Source organism: Staurois parvus, unplaced genomic scaffold (assembly GCF_062004578.1).
Source record: "Staurois parvus isolate SC_StPar_1 unplaced genomic scaffold, SC_StPar_1.0 ptg000152l, whole genome shotgun sequence".
Lineage (NCBI taxonomy): Eukaryota > Metazoa > Chordata > Amphibia > Anura > Ranidae > Staurois > Staurois parvus.
The window spans coordinates 161,214-176,624 of NW_028317948.1; the positions used below are offsets into that span (position 1 = coordinate 161,214).

At 39.5% G+C, this 15,411-nt stretch overlaps 1 protein-coding gene across 1 annotated transcript in view; it reads right to left on the reverse strand.

Moving 5' to 3' along the window:
* Positions 1–9,067: 9,067 nt before the first annotated feature.
* Positions 9,068–15,411, reverse strand: part of DCUN1D3 (defective in cullin neddylation 1 domain containing 3) — a 63,088-nt gene continuing 56,744 nt past the window's right edge. The window contains exon 3 of the mRNA XM_089674781.1: positions 9,068–12,175. Coding sequence (XP_089530907.1) covers positions 11,692–12,175 — 484 coding nt within the window. The 3' untranslated portion in view covers positions 9,068–11,691. The remainder of the gene's footprint in view (positions 12,176–15,411) is intronic.

A 15,411-nucleotide genomic window follows, 5' to 3' on the forward strand; every position in this document is an offset into this window, starting at 1 on the left:
CAGTAAATAAACTTTAGTTGCTTTTTAAAATTTGTGATGATCCAGAAGCAGCAGAGTGTTTCTGGAATGAACTCTGGAGGGAAAAGCTACTTGCACTTTTTTTTGTGGTCCTCATCATTTATTTCCAGAAAGTGTTTTTAACCACTTCCAGTCCGGACACTTTTACCCCGTTCCTGACCAGGGCAATTTTCAGCTTTCAGCGCTATCACACTTTGAATGACAATTGCGCGGTCATGCAACACTGTACACATATGAATTTTTTTACAATTATTTTGAGACAGATAAAACTTTATTTTGGTGGTATTTATTCACCGCTGGGATTTTTATTTTTTTTGCTATGTAAATGAATATGTCCAAAAATTTTGAAAAAAAGTGTTTTTCTTATAAAATTTTGCAAATAAATATTTCATCATAAATCTTGGCCAACATTTATTCTGTTATCTTTTTAGTAAAAAAATAAATAAATAAGCCAAATTAGTTTATAACCAAAAATTATAATTTTTTAACTTTTTTTAAATTTTTATATTATTTTTCTTTTTTACATACTGTCACCCTAGCAGTACAGTGTCACCATGGTGACACTGTACTACTTTTGGGGAGTGATGGATTTTTTTTTTTTTTTTTTTACACTGATTGCTTTTATACCCATATAGGATATAAAAGCAAAAATTTCTCTCTCTGTCTGCATTCTTGCAGCCATTGAGAACTACTGAGTGAGCTGTGATTGGTCACAGCTTGTCACATGGTACAAGGCTGTTGTGAATAGCCTTGTACCATGTGACCTCTGTGATCATTCACAGATTTCACACGTAGTAAGCAATGATGTCAGAAGTGACATCTTGCTTACTACTTTGCATGTGATCACTGATTGGCCAATCAGTGATCACATGATCGGGACCTCGTACAGAGGTCCCATCCGACGATCGGTGTTTCACTGTGTCTGGAGGACACAGTGGGCACCGGATCACGGTGCTGAGCGCTCCCGGGGAGCGCACACAAGCAGGGTGCGGAGAGGCCGTTTATAAACGGCCACCCGACCCTGCAGTGCCACCGTCCGGCCGTTTATATACAATGGCCTGTCGGGAAGTGGTTAATGCATTTAGGGCCCCTGTGGCATGTAATAATGTGTTTTGTTATCCTAGTAGCATTTTGAAAAGAATACTTCTTCTCAATAGTTGCAACATTGCAGCTTTGCTCTCAACAGAAATTGCACCTTTTTATGGAGAGGAGGAATAAAACAAACAAACAATTTACTGAGACTATAGGTAAACATTATGCTGTGGTGATGGAGAACATTATTGGGCATCAAGGGTTAAAAAGATGAAAACATTTTCAGACAAATTTACCCTCTTACCTGTCAACTGGCAATAACAGTGGCATAATGTGAAAGTAGATATCACATACTAGCACATTATGAAATACTTACCTTAGAACTAAACCCTCCAGTGGTGCACTGTTACTGCTGTCAGGTCTTCAAATTTCCCACTATTATTCCTTCCAGATTTGCTGGCTCTGGTCCTTTGAATGGTCGAGACGTGATGATGTCACTCCTGTGCATGGGTATGCCGTCCCTTGAGAGCTCATGCACCAGTGATGACACTAGCTGCATCAAATGTGAATATCTCCTAAACACCGCAAGTTTAGGAGATATTCACTGTCCCTACAGGTAAGCCCTATTATAGGCTTACCTGTAGGTACAACTTAAAAAGTGGAGTTTATTACCACTTTAAGGTCTGAGAGGACGACAGAAATCTCATCTACTGTATCCCAACAATCACTCAACTGTAGGAGGTAGATGATGGAGCCCACAAGCAAACTAAACTGGAGCATTGCCCCTGCAGAGTCCCCTAGTAGCAGAAATGCATATTTCTCGTTTGAGAACTGCATTGAGAAGTACAGTGTTACTTGAATTGTATTCCAGAATTTGTCTTTAGCTGAGAGAACTTGCAATAATGTAAGACTTTACATAAAGTCACAGAAATCTTTCATTAAGGTCTTTATGTTATATAGGTTGAATTCCATATCACAGATATATTTATTTATCATTGTAAAAGAGCATATTCCACAAACACTTTTTTCTATTTTTCCAAAAAAAAAAACCCAAATAAATGGCTTTCGAAAAAAAAAAAAAAAAAAAAGTTTTCTTTCCCTATTTTTCCCCAAGGCTGTCACATCTCTAAATGCAATGCAAAGCAAGTTCAAGAAATCCTCTGAACAGTCACATGTACTGCTCAAATAAAATCAATGGGATTTTGCAGACCTGTATTTCATGTTTCAACACACAAAAAACACAGTACAACTGCACCCATTGACATGAGCTTAAGGTCTAACTCAAGGTAAGAATACTCTCATTTAAATATATTTCCCAATAGTCGCACAAGATATAAATTCACTGTGTGCACCAAAATACCTTTGCCCAGATATTACCTTGTAAAAGAAGTGGTGACATCATCACTGCACATAGCCTATGCAGAGAGCCTGACTTCCTGCAGGAGGATGGATACAAAACCAGTCACCCTGCACAAAGAGGGAAAGCAGAAGTGACCAGTCTTATCACAGGAAAGAGAAGCAAAGTGCAGTTGTTTCATAGTGGATTTCTGTACAGATCTAGTAATACAAATACAAATGACACCAAGATTCAAGTACGAATAGACATGGCTCTTTTATTTAGACAATATTTGTTTGCCCAGATTCAGCTTTAAAGGGAATGCTGTACTGAGAGAAATAAAAGGACTGTCATTTTTTAACCTCCGTTACAAATTTTAGTTACCTGGTTTTCCTTAGCTTCAAGGATTTTTGAGTCATTGACAACAGAACAATACAGTTAGTGACATCACAAAAGAATCTGCACTCTTGTTCTGGATTAGTGATTCAGAAAGTAAAGGTCTTTGCATCAACAAAAGTGCCAGGCAACTAGCATTTTCAAAAAAAAAAAAAGTTCAACAATGGCAGTCAATGTATTTTCTCAGTACAAGAAGAAAATTCAAGATAATATGCACTCCAGGACCAATGTATTAGTGTTATCTGTAGCCTTGAAATAAGATCTGGTCAAGTCCTCGTCCAAAGAGTTTTCGAAATTCTAAAGCCCAACTGGATACAGCAGAGACTCCCTTCTACAGACAGGAAGAGTTATCACTAAAAACCTCTGGTCAGGTTTTTATTGCCGTTCCTTCTCCTTGTAATTCTAACAGTGGGAGAAAGTAAAAACAAAACTTTATTTTTTCCTATTACAGCATGTGAGGGAAGGAGGATGACCATTTGTTCAAGTATAACTTATACTCCAATTTTCTTTTCTGGTGTCACATAAATAACTATGGTGTCACAGACTGCAAGGAAAATTCTGATAAAAATGTTAAATGTTCCCCTCCCTATATAAAAATATTGGCCATTCTTGGCCAACGCTTTCTCCCCCCCCCCCCCCCCCATAAAAATGGTGTTGTGTTTGCCTTTCTTGTATCTAAGATTTTGAAATAGAACTTGTAAGTAGAGGGGGAGGAAAGTTGCTGTATGACCTGGAATCATGGGGGAGGGGGGGAGAGATGAACTAAAACTGGTGTACTCAGAATCTGCTGCATCGGTGCTTGGTAGCCAATCAGTTTTTATCTTCAGCTTGTTCACGTAAAGTGTTACTAAACCCAGGACCCTGCATTCGCTACATCTGGTCTCCCACAGTACACAGAAGATGGAAACGCAATTATTTTAGTAAGTATAAACTGCTAAGTACCTTTTCTAATCAGCAGTTAGAGAAGTCTTGTGACTTCTATCAGTGCCCAGCAAAGCACATGTTAAAGCTTGTAGGAGTTTTCATTTTGTTCTATGAGGATGCAGAACCCCTGACCTCTGTTTGATTGGCCCTGTGCTGATCCCATGCACTCTCCCAAGAAAAAAACAACAAAAAACTTTTCTAGCAATACACACTAAACTGGACATGTGCAGAGCGACTCCACACGATAGGTTTTATCAGGAGATAAGAGGGGAACACTGAAAGAAGGGGAGGATCAGAGAAGACCGGATCAAACAACCTTTTTACACAATGCAAAGGATTAATCCCTTAGGTTCCACAGTGAGTATAACAAGCATACTGTGCTGCATACACAGACATATTTTACTGGTGTGGGTTTAGTAACACTTTAAGCTTTGACGATAAAACATGGAAGCTGGCTGATGTCTTTGCAGAGCTGCACCAAATTTTGAAACTATAGCTTTAGTAAATAACCCCCATGAAATTCTTGGCTAAATTTTACCAGCTTCACCATGTTTTGGCTTGGAAGAGGTGCGCCTTTAAAATGAAATATAGTATGAAAATGTGAATTCTAAAATCAACTGACATACATTTTGAACTAGCAAATGGCTCACAAAGATACACCTCCGACCTCCATTTCATACATTATCCTGATGTTCATCAACACTTTTTGGCAAAACAGATGAGCAACAGGGACAGAGCCTTTCCCTATGGACTGCACTAAGCCAATGTAAATTAGTTCCAGCTTAGCATGATGTCTGCAAATTGCAGTTTTCAAAGAACTGTAGAATACAAAAGGGCCCCTTCTAACATTTCCCACATGCATGTCATAGCTAAATACAACAAGCAACATTAAAATTTAGCTTTCACTAATTTTATTCAAGGCCGGTGCACACATACATGGCATGCTGAACTTCATCCAGCACCTGTATGGCTCTAGGACACATTCCACCATGCTTGTACATGCTCTTGCTGAGGGAACATCATTTGTATATACAGGCCTGAAGTGTTAGCAGGACTAGGCTGGATCTGAAATCACACAGTGCAAAGCAAAGCGGATCTTTCTCCAAGCCCTGGTGTGTATTGACTCACCTAGCTTCATATATTAGCTATCAGCCCTTATGTCTAAGGGCACACTGCACTTTGAAACGTGACAAGTGGCCAATTGTGAAACAAACAGGGCCTAGGACCACATCAGCTGAATTAAAAGAAGTCTGCCCTGAAGACACATACCTGTATGAGAAGCCTCTGGTAGCAGAGACCCTATAAACCACAAAGACCTGCACAATAAGTCCATGGCAGTACCCTCACAGTACAACTGAACAGAGTGCACCAAAACTAGTATGCAACTTGGCTTTACCTATAACTTTCATCGGAGGCTGCTCACATACAGGTAAACTAATTTAAAGCAGATCCCATTTAAGATGGAACAGGTAAAAAAAAAAAAGAAAAAAAAGAAGAATAAAATGTCACTGCAAAAGGTTGTACCAAGGAAAACATAACTGCTCAAATACAATTTGTAAATCTTTGTTACAAATTTATTTAGCTAGTTATAAGTCATCCAATGCTGAATTTTCAGGTTATAGCTATTCTTAAAATCCAAGTTTCAATGGCAATTATAGGTAGTAATGCTGTAACTAACCCATGTTAATTAATTACAGTCCTCACCACAATTTTGTTTAAAGTACAACTCCAGTTATATTACCAGAATACAACATGAAGGATCTATTCTGTTACTTATAACCCTTTTTTTTCTGGAGGGGCATTCGATGAGTACTTCCTAGTAAAATGCACAAAAGGTTTGCCATTTTGTGTTCTATTTTTTTTTTCAGAGCAGCAGTCAACAGTCAAATCCTGTTCTAAACTTAACCCCAGTGTCTTCCACTACAGAAAGCATTTATAACACAGCCAAAGTGGAGTTATAGTTTAACATGTGAAAAAAAATTGCTAAGTTCAAAGCATAACCTTGACTGCCCCTGTGATTACCATGTTCAGTGTAGCTCTTCGATAATTGTTGTAAACATGCCTTTGTGATCATAGATGAAAACAAAATCGGTTTATTTCTTGATTGTTTTTGATGCTGGTGTCACCAATTTTATAACTAAAAGTACTTACTGCTGAGGACTCCTTTGATTCCTTCTACTAGTGGTGCCATCATTTTTTATGTCTCCTAACTGCAGTTTTATTCTGGCCATACACAAAGATTTTCATTAAAAAATGTTCGTTTTAAGAATGTTTGTTTTTTCCCTCAACAGATGTATTTCTACTATCTGCAATTATGACATTCCCTAATAGCTCAAGCATTTTCCCCATGACTTCTTTCTCCTACCGCGGTGTTTCATACGATTCAACAAGTTTCTTCCACCAAGAGTTACATTTCCAACTTTCACTCACAGTTACTATTGTCATACTTGGATAAATACCCATGCAAAGCTAGAATACAATGGGAGCCAAATGTGGGGGAACTGACCGGTAAACAATGGGTGGAGGTTATGGAGGCAGTATGCTATAACTCCCTGAATGTGTTGCAGCATTTCTTGCAACTGTACATATTGCTTAGAGCACATAAAACCCCTCTGTGCTGACGGACCCTCTTTGCCCTAAGTATCAAAGGGATCATGGGGACCTGATCCATATGTTATGGCGCTGTCCTGAGCTCCATAGATACTGGGATAATGTCCTGCATACAATTAATCAGGCTTACAAATTAAATTTATCTCTGGACCCCTTGCCCTGTATACGGAGTATTCTTGACCTAGTGATTCCTGACGCTTTTGTTAAAGGATAAGTTCACGTTTGGGATAATGTTACATGTTCCACCCATTTTTAGGGTGGAACATACAAGTATAACATGTTCCCATTGCCGCAGCCCCCCCTCCCTCTGACCGACAGTACAGAGAGACTTCTCATACTGTCAAATTTCAAAACTGCTTGGCTGTGCGGGGCTCCACCCAATCGGCCACGTCATTCATTCATGGACTTCCATGACTGAATGAACTGCAAGTTCCAATATCCTTAGCGGCTGTGGGCTTGTAGTTTTCAATGAACTACCACAGCGCTGTGAAGCGCCGGGGTAGTTCACTGAAGCTTCTTGTTAGAATATCTGTTTGCTCGTACATCCCATACAGCAAGCAGATATTCTGACAGGTCTGCAGGAGACCTGCATGGCATCAGCGATCTACTGATCAGTGGTGCAATGCTTTCCAGGCTCCAGTAAACAAAAATAATAAATGTAATTTTTTTTTACCTGGAAAAAAAAAATGTGCATTTATCATTTGTCTAAAAGGTTAACTTATCCTTTAATCACTTGCTCTCCTGAGGATTTTTTTCCCCACAAGTTGAGCTTTCTTTTGGTGGTATTTGATCACCTGTGCAGTTTTTATTTTTTGCGCTGTAAAAAAAAAAAAAAACGACCAACAATTTTGATAAAAAAAAAAACCAAAAAACTATTTTTGACTTTTTGCTATTAAAAATGTTTAAAAAATGTGTTTGCCAAATTAATTGGTTTACTTGAGAGGATTGGTTTATGTTTTTACGTTTACAAATGGAGGTATATATACACTAGGATTTCTTTTTTAAATTGTTACTAGTAATGGAGGCGATCAGCAACTTATAGCGGGACTGACACCAATAAAGCGATCAGTGCTTAAAAAAAAAAAAAAAAAAAAAGAAAAAAGCACTGACAGTGTACTAATGGCACTGGGCAGGAAGGGGTTACCATGAGGGGCGAACAAAGTGTTAACTGTGTGCTGTTTTACTTGGTGCTGTGCACAGCCATCTACAGCAGTGCATGATCTGACAGGGAGGAGAACTGTTCTCCCCGTCAGAGATGCTCGCCAATCACAGCCGCGAATGGCGGCGAGAGTAGGGCGAGCATGCACCCCCTACCCAGAAATGCAAAATCACACACACACACACATATATACACACATATATACACACACATACGATTTTGCGTACCTGTGCTGCCCTGTAGCAGTATATCAGCTATAGGGTGATCGGGAAGCAGTTAAGGAGGCAGTATATAGAGCTCTGTTTTAGGAAAGTGCTCGTAATGCACTGGAAGAGTTCTTTACCTCTGTCCACACAGGACTGGATTGCCAATCCAATAGGAGTATCATCCTGCACTATAAAAAAAAAAAAAAGTGTGTGTGTGTGGTGTGTGTGTGTCACAAATACCTATCAATGCAGGGGCTGCCTGGCTAAATTTGAAAATTTAATATATGGACTGGCTGGCTGTACCTGTCTTAGAGCTAGTGTTAACCCAACTGTTAGGTTATGGCTAAATTCCCTAAATGTACTGCCTAATCTATATGATAGCTCAGGTTTGAATCTCTCTCTGACTAGTCTGTTGGTCAGTGGAGGGTACCGTCTGTACTCCACTGTGTATTATTTCTGAGTACCTTGCCAGCCTATGCATCTACATGACATGTTTTGGTGTGTGCAGCTATTGTGACACAGATACTCTGGACCTTATTTCTGTTCGGTTTAATAAACGTAATTTCTGATTTAACCACTTGCCATCCGCCCTATATCAGAAGTACTGCTACAAGATGGCAGGGCTGTGCAAAATCACGTATATATACGTGATTTGCATTTCCGGGTACAAGGCGCACACGCCGCCCAACCTGCGCCGCTATTGGCGGCTGGGGATATCAATCACCGGGTCCTGGCCGGCAATTTCCGGCCAGCAGTCGGTGATCGTTGGCAAAGCTGACAAGGGAGAGACCTGTGTGTGAACAGCACAGTTCTGTCTGCTGTTAGCATGGACATGCTGCTTAGAGATACAAAGCAGCATGTCTCCGAAGTAAAACAGCACACAGTTAACCCTTTAATCACCCAAAAGTTAACCTCTTCCTGCCCAGTGTCATTAGTACAGTGTCAGTGCTTTTTATTAGCACTGATCACTGTATTAGTGTTACTGGGGATGTAAGTGGCAGTTAACCAGTTTAAAAAAAAAAAAAAAAAAAAAAAACATTTTTGACTTTGAATTGTCGGTCTTTTTTTGTTTATTGCGCAAAAAACAAAAACAAAAACAAAAAACACAGAGGTGATCAAATACCACCGAAAGAAAACTATATTTACGGGGGGGGGGGGGGGTTACATAAATTTAATTTAGGTACAGCGTTGCATGACCGCGCAATTGTCAGTTCAAGAAACGCAGCGCAGTATCACAAAAAATGGCCTGCCGGGAGGGGGGGTAAAATGTTCAGGAGGGCAATTGATTTACAAAAAAAGAAAGAATGTTGTTTGTTAGATTTTCTAATCATTATTGGGGTCAAACTGACATTGGTTTTCGACCACACTAACCAGACAATTCAACAATTTCTCAAACCAACAAATTTACTGACAGTGTATGTTTTTTTTGTTTAGGAATTACATTAATTTTCAAGCTAATTGTTAATAGCAAGTGAAATTTTCAAATATGACATTTGTCCATTCATTGAATATAAAGCAAATTTTGAGAATGGATGTTTGTATGGATATTCTTGTCTGAAATTCTGTTAGTGTATGCCCAGCATTAAAGTGTACCTCTGTTCAAAACTAAAAGCCAAAAATAAGTTTAAGCTACAGTGAAGCAAAGAACACATTCTCTGTCAGGTTTCTATTGTGGTCAATAGAACAACTGGGGAAACTTCACGTCACTTCCTGTCCTTGTGAATAAGACAACAGTAGGGCAGGAATTGAGAGGTAATCTTGCCAATAGTTACAATGCCATTAAAACCGAAGAAAGGTTCTAATTTTTTATCCAAATTTAAAACATTTTGGCTTAAGTTCCATTGCCTCAAATGTAAAAATCTGAATAGGCACTGACAAAACTACTATTTTGATAACGGAACAGCAGGCGTCAAGCTAATAAACAATGAAAGAAATAAAAGTTTCACTATAATAAGTATTTCATGTTTGGTATGTCAAACCTGAGCTTCCACTTTAATGTTAATGCAAAGAGCAATGGTGTGCACCACACAGACTGCAATGGCAGATCACTTTAAGAAGGAACTCAAATAGTCACATTCTTATTGGTTGTTTGTCACAGGACATCATTATAGCCTGCAGCAAGTTATCAAATAACATCCATTCCAAAATTACAAGGGTCATTGTAAACTCCAAAAAAAAAAAAAAGATTAGGAGGCCAAAAACTCTTCAAAACATATGGAGTGCACTGTTGTTGACCATTAACCCTTTCATTTCATCATGCAGAAATTATCTGCTGCCAGGACATTATTACATGGCAGCCCAATGGATAGCCAAGATCAGGAAATGCAAACAAATATTAAACATACAAGGGATAAGGGGGAAAAGTGCAATAAGTTAAAAAAAGCTTAAACGTTTTCTTTACCAGTTGAATGGCAAACTTTGTCCCTGTATCTAAAATACAGGGTCAACTTTCATCTTCACATTTGCTTTACTGTCCAAAAAATATGTATTCTAATGCTCTTAAATCAAGATTAAAACTTGACTTAGACAGTAATGCCGAATTTTGGTCAATACTAAAACAGCAACAAAAATCTGGAATATTGCCTTCTGCATTTTATGACCTTGACTAGGGGGCACAATGCAAAAAGGAAGGAATTCTCCATTTTACAACAGGGAAGTCAAAAGCAGAAGTGAAATGTTATGTTGTCCTGGAAATCCCCTCCACAGCATCTCTCTGATCCATCTCCTATAGAGACTATACTTGAGAGTTATGGCAGAAGAACATTTATCCATGGATCCAAAACATTTCATGCCAACATAATTCTTACATAATTTTTATTTCCAAAACATATGGCATCAAATCCATTTCTTACAAAATAAACATGGACTTGTGAATTAAAGCTAGGGAAGGAAAAAAATTGGTCATGCCAAATTGGTTCTCTGTTCAATCAGAAAACAAAATGAAAATACTGATTTAGTTGGTATGCCATATGATGTTCTTCCCTTCAGTTTTCATACAAAGTTTAAATAAATCTGCAAACATGTTAAGAGGAATCCATTGTAACTATACTTGCTTAACTTGGGAAGCCTGCAAGTGAAAAAAATCTCCTCTGCCCCCTGGACCACATGCTAATCCCAGAGCAGTCACATCAGCTAAACTGAAACTTCACTACCTCTAGTACACAGTGGCTCTATTTACCAGAGAATTTGCAGTCAAGTATTGTGATGACAGATTTACTTTAATAGAAAAACCATGTCCTATTTTTGTTACGATTGCAAATAATGCAAATATGATTAATGCTCCATAATAGCTTTGAAGGAAATGTGTTCTTGATCCAACCCCACTGAAGAGTGTCACAACTCAAACACCAACAATGTAAACACCACTACACACTGTACACAACTGTCCTGATCACCAAAGGATCTTGAAAAGAAAAAAACAATCCTGGCACTCTCATTGAGAACTGCATTTTTTTTGTTTATTCCAATCCTGCATGTGCCAGACTGATGTGTTGCAGGCCTCTTTGGCACTGGAGGGGTTAGTATAAAATATTTAGCTTTTTTAAAAAAGGTGCAGGACTCTGCAATAAGCAGAACAGTCACCACCTGGCTGCCCATGCCCTACAATGCAATGCCTTGCTAATTTTCCCATTCCCAACCTAAAAATGTCAATTGGGTTTAATTAAATAAACTGATCACAAACCCTGCCTTCCCCCACCCGCCTATCCAAGCTCCCATTTAACTTAATTGGAGCCGGTTAAACCTGAAATATAAAGGTGAAACACTTTCTGGCACTATAAGATAAAATATTCCTATTAAAAAAACAAATAACTAAAATAACCAAACAGTAAGAAAGTGCCTGAAACATGTTACCAGCATTTAGAGCCCTTTCAGATACAAGGCAGAAATAGGTGTAAAGTAGTTTAAGAAACCAAAACAGAACAAAATATATGGATTTTCCATTAAATTTCCAGGGAAGGTCCATAAATGTACATTAATGAAGGTCAACGGGGTCTGATGTTCACATTGCGCTAAGTCTGTTCATCTATACTCAGATGATCTGTGTCTGAAGATCTTAAACATTTGGTTTCCTCTTCCTTTTTCCTTCTCTCTAGTTCCCATTCCACAAAGGTGTCAAAGAGGCTAGGCCAGGCCTCATCCTCACTGTAGTTGCTAAGGTCGGGTCCAATCACCTGAGTAAAGTTTAGGAACATGTTCCATGTGTCTCGGGAGATTCCCTTGATTCCTGAGGGGTTCTCAATTAGGAAGTCTAACCACTGGTCCAAAATGAGGGGTTTGTTCTGGGTGAATACTAACTTCCAGAGGGCAATGGCTATTTCCCGATGAAGTGACCGCTGCCCTTCTTCTGAGTCCAGGCCAAATTGAAAAGTGAAACGATAAAGATCCTTAAATTTATCTTCTTGCTTGGCTTCATTTAAGAGACTGGGAAACCGGTTGCAAATTCCTTCAATGCTGTCTGCATTTATTGCCTTGCATCCTTCAAAAAACTCTTTCCTGCAAGGAAGAAAGAGAAAAAACAAATCTGAAAAAAATTAATTAAAAACAAAAATTTTGGAAATCACCAGCTGTGTATGAAAGGGATCAAATCCTGGTCAGCAGTTAGGATGGGGGGGCAATCAGAAAGCCTTACTGAGGACAATGCTACTGTTGTATTCAACAGTCCCAATTTATGCATAGTCCTCAAGGAAGTAATGATTCCCGTTTTCTTGTATACAGATTACTATACTAGCATGGCATGTAGGGCTGTTTCTGTGAGGAATATAAAGGACAATGCCTTCACTACGCTGCAGTATGTTTGGGTAGGTATACTAGGGGTCATCAGGACAGTACTGAAAATATGCCAAGCTGCAGGTAATAAAAGGGTGTTGCTATGAATAAACACAATATTTTGCAGCATTGTCAGATTACGTCTGCTTTGTGTTAGGCCTTGTTCACACAAGTGTACTACAGAATATGCCAGTGCAAGGGCCATGCTTACCCATGACAGCATGCGTTCATGTGAAGTACACCCACGCAGATATCAAATTGAAAGCAGTGGCTGTGTCTGTGCAGCCTCTGCATCCCCTCTGACATGAATGGGATTGCCTGCACAAGGATGCACCGGCGGAACACCATTGCATCTCCATGCAGGTAAACACAGCCCTCTCACTAGTGTGTGCTGCAGTACGCCTGTGTGAACGAGGCCTTAGAAGGGTCAGGTTATTGCAGTTTTTTTTTTCATTTTAGATCTAGTATAAAAACTCATTAACTACACTTCACTTTTTATTGTATTAATCAGTTAATGAATAACCATATATACATTTTATATATGGTCAAGTGAAGGACTTTGGCAGAGAAAACTCAATAAAAAGAAACTTATGTGAAGGCAGAGATTGTATACTATGTAATAGAATAATATTTAATTGATGTGTCTTCAGAACTGGTATACCATGATATCACATGTAACAACTGTTTTTTGCAGCTATGGTTAGTGCCCTCTCTACACCCCAGTTGTCCTTCTATAGTTATTGTGATGAGAAAATTGGCCTGGGATTGGTTCGTAGGAGGATTTGCAAACCAAGTCTGAAACCTGCAAATGCTGAAAATAGCAACTCAAACTTCACTGCAGTTTATGAGAGCCAAATCTTGTATTCTTTTTCTGCCCTTTTTCACAGCCAATTAGCAAGACTTTGGTAAAAAAAAAAAAAAAAACGAAGGGTGGCTGGCTACCACCATGAAAGACACGTACCAATGCAAAAAAAAAAATGTGTAATAAAATTCTGTTTCACAGGGAGCAGATCTTTTAATATGGCTTAAAGGGCAACATTAAGTGGGATATTAAAAAAAAGGTAGGTAATTTTTTTTTTAATTTAAAATATCAAACTTACCTGAGCCTCACCGTGATCCAGCGATGTGAATGACAGCCTTGACTGTCCCAGGCCTTTGCCTCCTTATTGGCTGAGACAGCAAGAGCTGCCATTGGCTCCCGCTGCGGTCACAGTCAGTCAGCCGGAGAGAAAAAGGGCAGGGCCAAGCCACGGCTCCGTGTGTGAATGGACACTCTGAGCAGGGCAACAAGCTGCTTGCTGTGGGAGCACCCGATAGACAGGAGGAGCCAGAAGAGCCTGCGGGGGACAGAAGAGGAGGATCCAGGCTGCTCTGTGCAAAACCACTGCACACAGTAGGCAAGTATAGCATGTTTGTTATGTTACCAAAAAAAAAAAACCATTTAGAATTGCTTTAAACTCACCTGCTCTGTAAAATGGTTTTGCACTGAGCAAACCCTGATCCTCTTCTCCTCGGGCCCCCCGCCAACACTCCTAGCTCCTCATCTTCTCCGAGTGCCCCCATAGCAAGCCACTTGCTATGGAGTCACATATGGGTGCTTGCTCCTGAGCCCCAATGTGTGTCCATAAGATACACAGAATGGGATTCAGCCCCGCACCACTCCCTCCTCACTGGCTGTGACTGACAGCTGTAAGAGCCATAGGTTCCCTGCTGCTGTCTCTCTCTGCCATTGAGGAGGCAGGAACCCAGGATAGTAGTTGCTTTCATGCACATCGCTGAATCCTGATCAGGCTCAGGTAAGTATTGAGGGCTGCAGGGAAAAATGCATACTGAAGGTTTTTTAACCTTTATGTATAGAATGCATGAAGGCATAAAAACCTTCAACCTTTAACAAGACACAATTCCTTTAAATGCTCGGGGATGCATTAAAGTGGTTGTAAAAGGTAGAAATTGTTTTTAACTTAATGCATTCTTTGCCTTAAGGTAAAAACCCACCTGTGCTCAGCTACCCCTTAGACCTCATAAATACTTAGCCTGAGCCCAGTCTCGATCCAGCAGCACTGCTCTCTCTCTCCCTGATCACAGGACTGCTGCTGTCAATCCATTGCTGTGAGGAGGGAGCAGGGCTGGGCGGCATTGTGTATCAATAGACGCACATAGTCCAGCTTGGGATCGAGCCTGAACAAGTGCTCCCGTACCAAGTGGCTTACTAAAGGGGCACTTGTAAGGAAGGGAGGAGCCAGGTGCACAGGAGAGGGACCCCAGAAAAGGTGACCCAAAGCAACAGCACATCTCTAATTGTAGTTCAGTTAAAAAAAAAAAACAAACCTGTAGGTGATTCTGTGGACAAATATACTTCTGAACCAGATTTCAATTCAATCCAACAGTGAAAATAAAATGTCTTGATCCTTAGGGCAACTGAATAACTCCATGGGTCAACAGTCTATAATATAATTTATAACAACTAGCCCTTCATTAGAACCAGCTCCTGTGTAAGACTCTACAATAAGCACTGTGAAAATTAAAGTGTCCCCAAGTCTTTTGTTGTGATCTTGCAACCCTGTCATCCTTATAAAAAGGATTGTTGCCTTATTGTGTCTGCTATCAATGTCATTTTGAACCAATGTGTCTGATTTTCTTATCTCTTCTTATGTGCAACTGACTTCTGCTTTATGTTTGAGGGTCATGTTAGTACTGCAGTAAAAGTATTTTTTTTCCTTCTATAACTAGTATAAAAAAATCATTAACTACACTTCACTTTTTTGGATTAATCAGTAAACCAATAAATGAGCATAATATAAATACATTTAACACGGTCAAGTGCAGGGCTTTGGCAGGGGAAGTAAAATGAAAAAGCGGTTATACTTTAGAACAATCCGATAGGTTTATTACAGAGAAATAGGAATGTGCAAGAAGAACAGCGGCTAAATGGTTAGCACTTCTGCCTGGTAGCACTAGGGTTG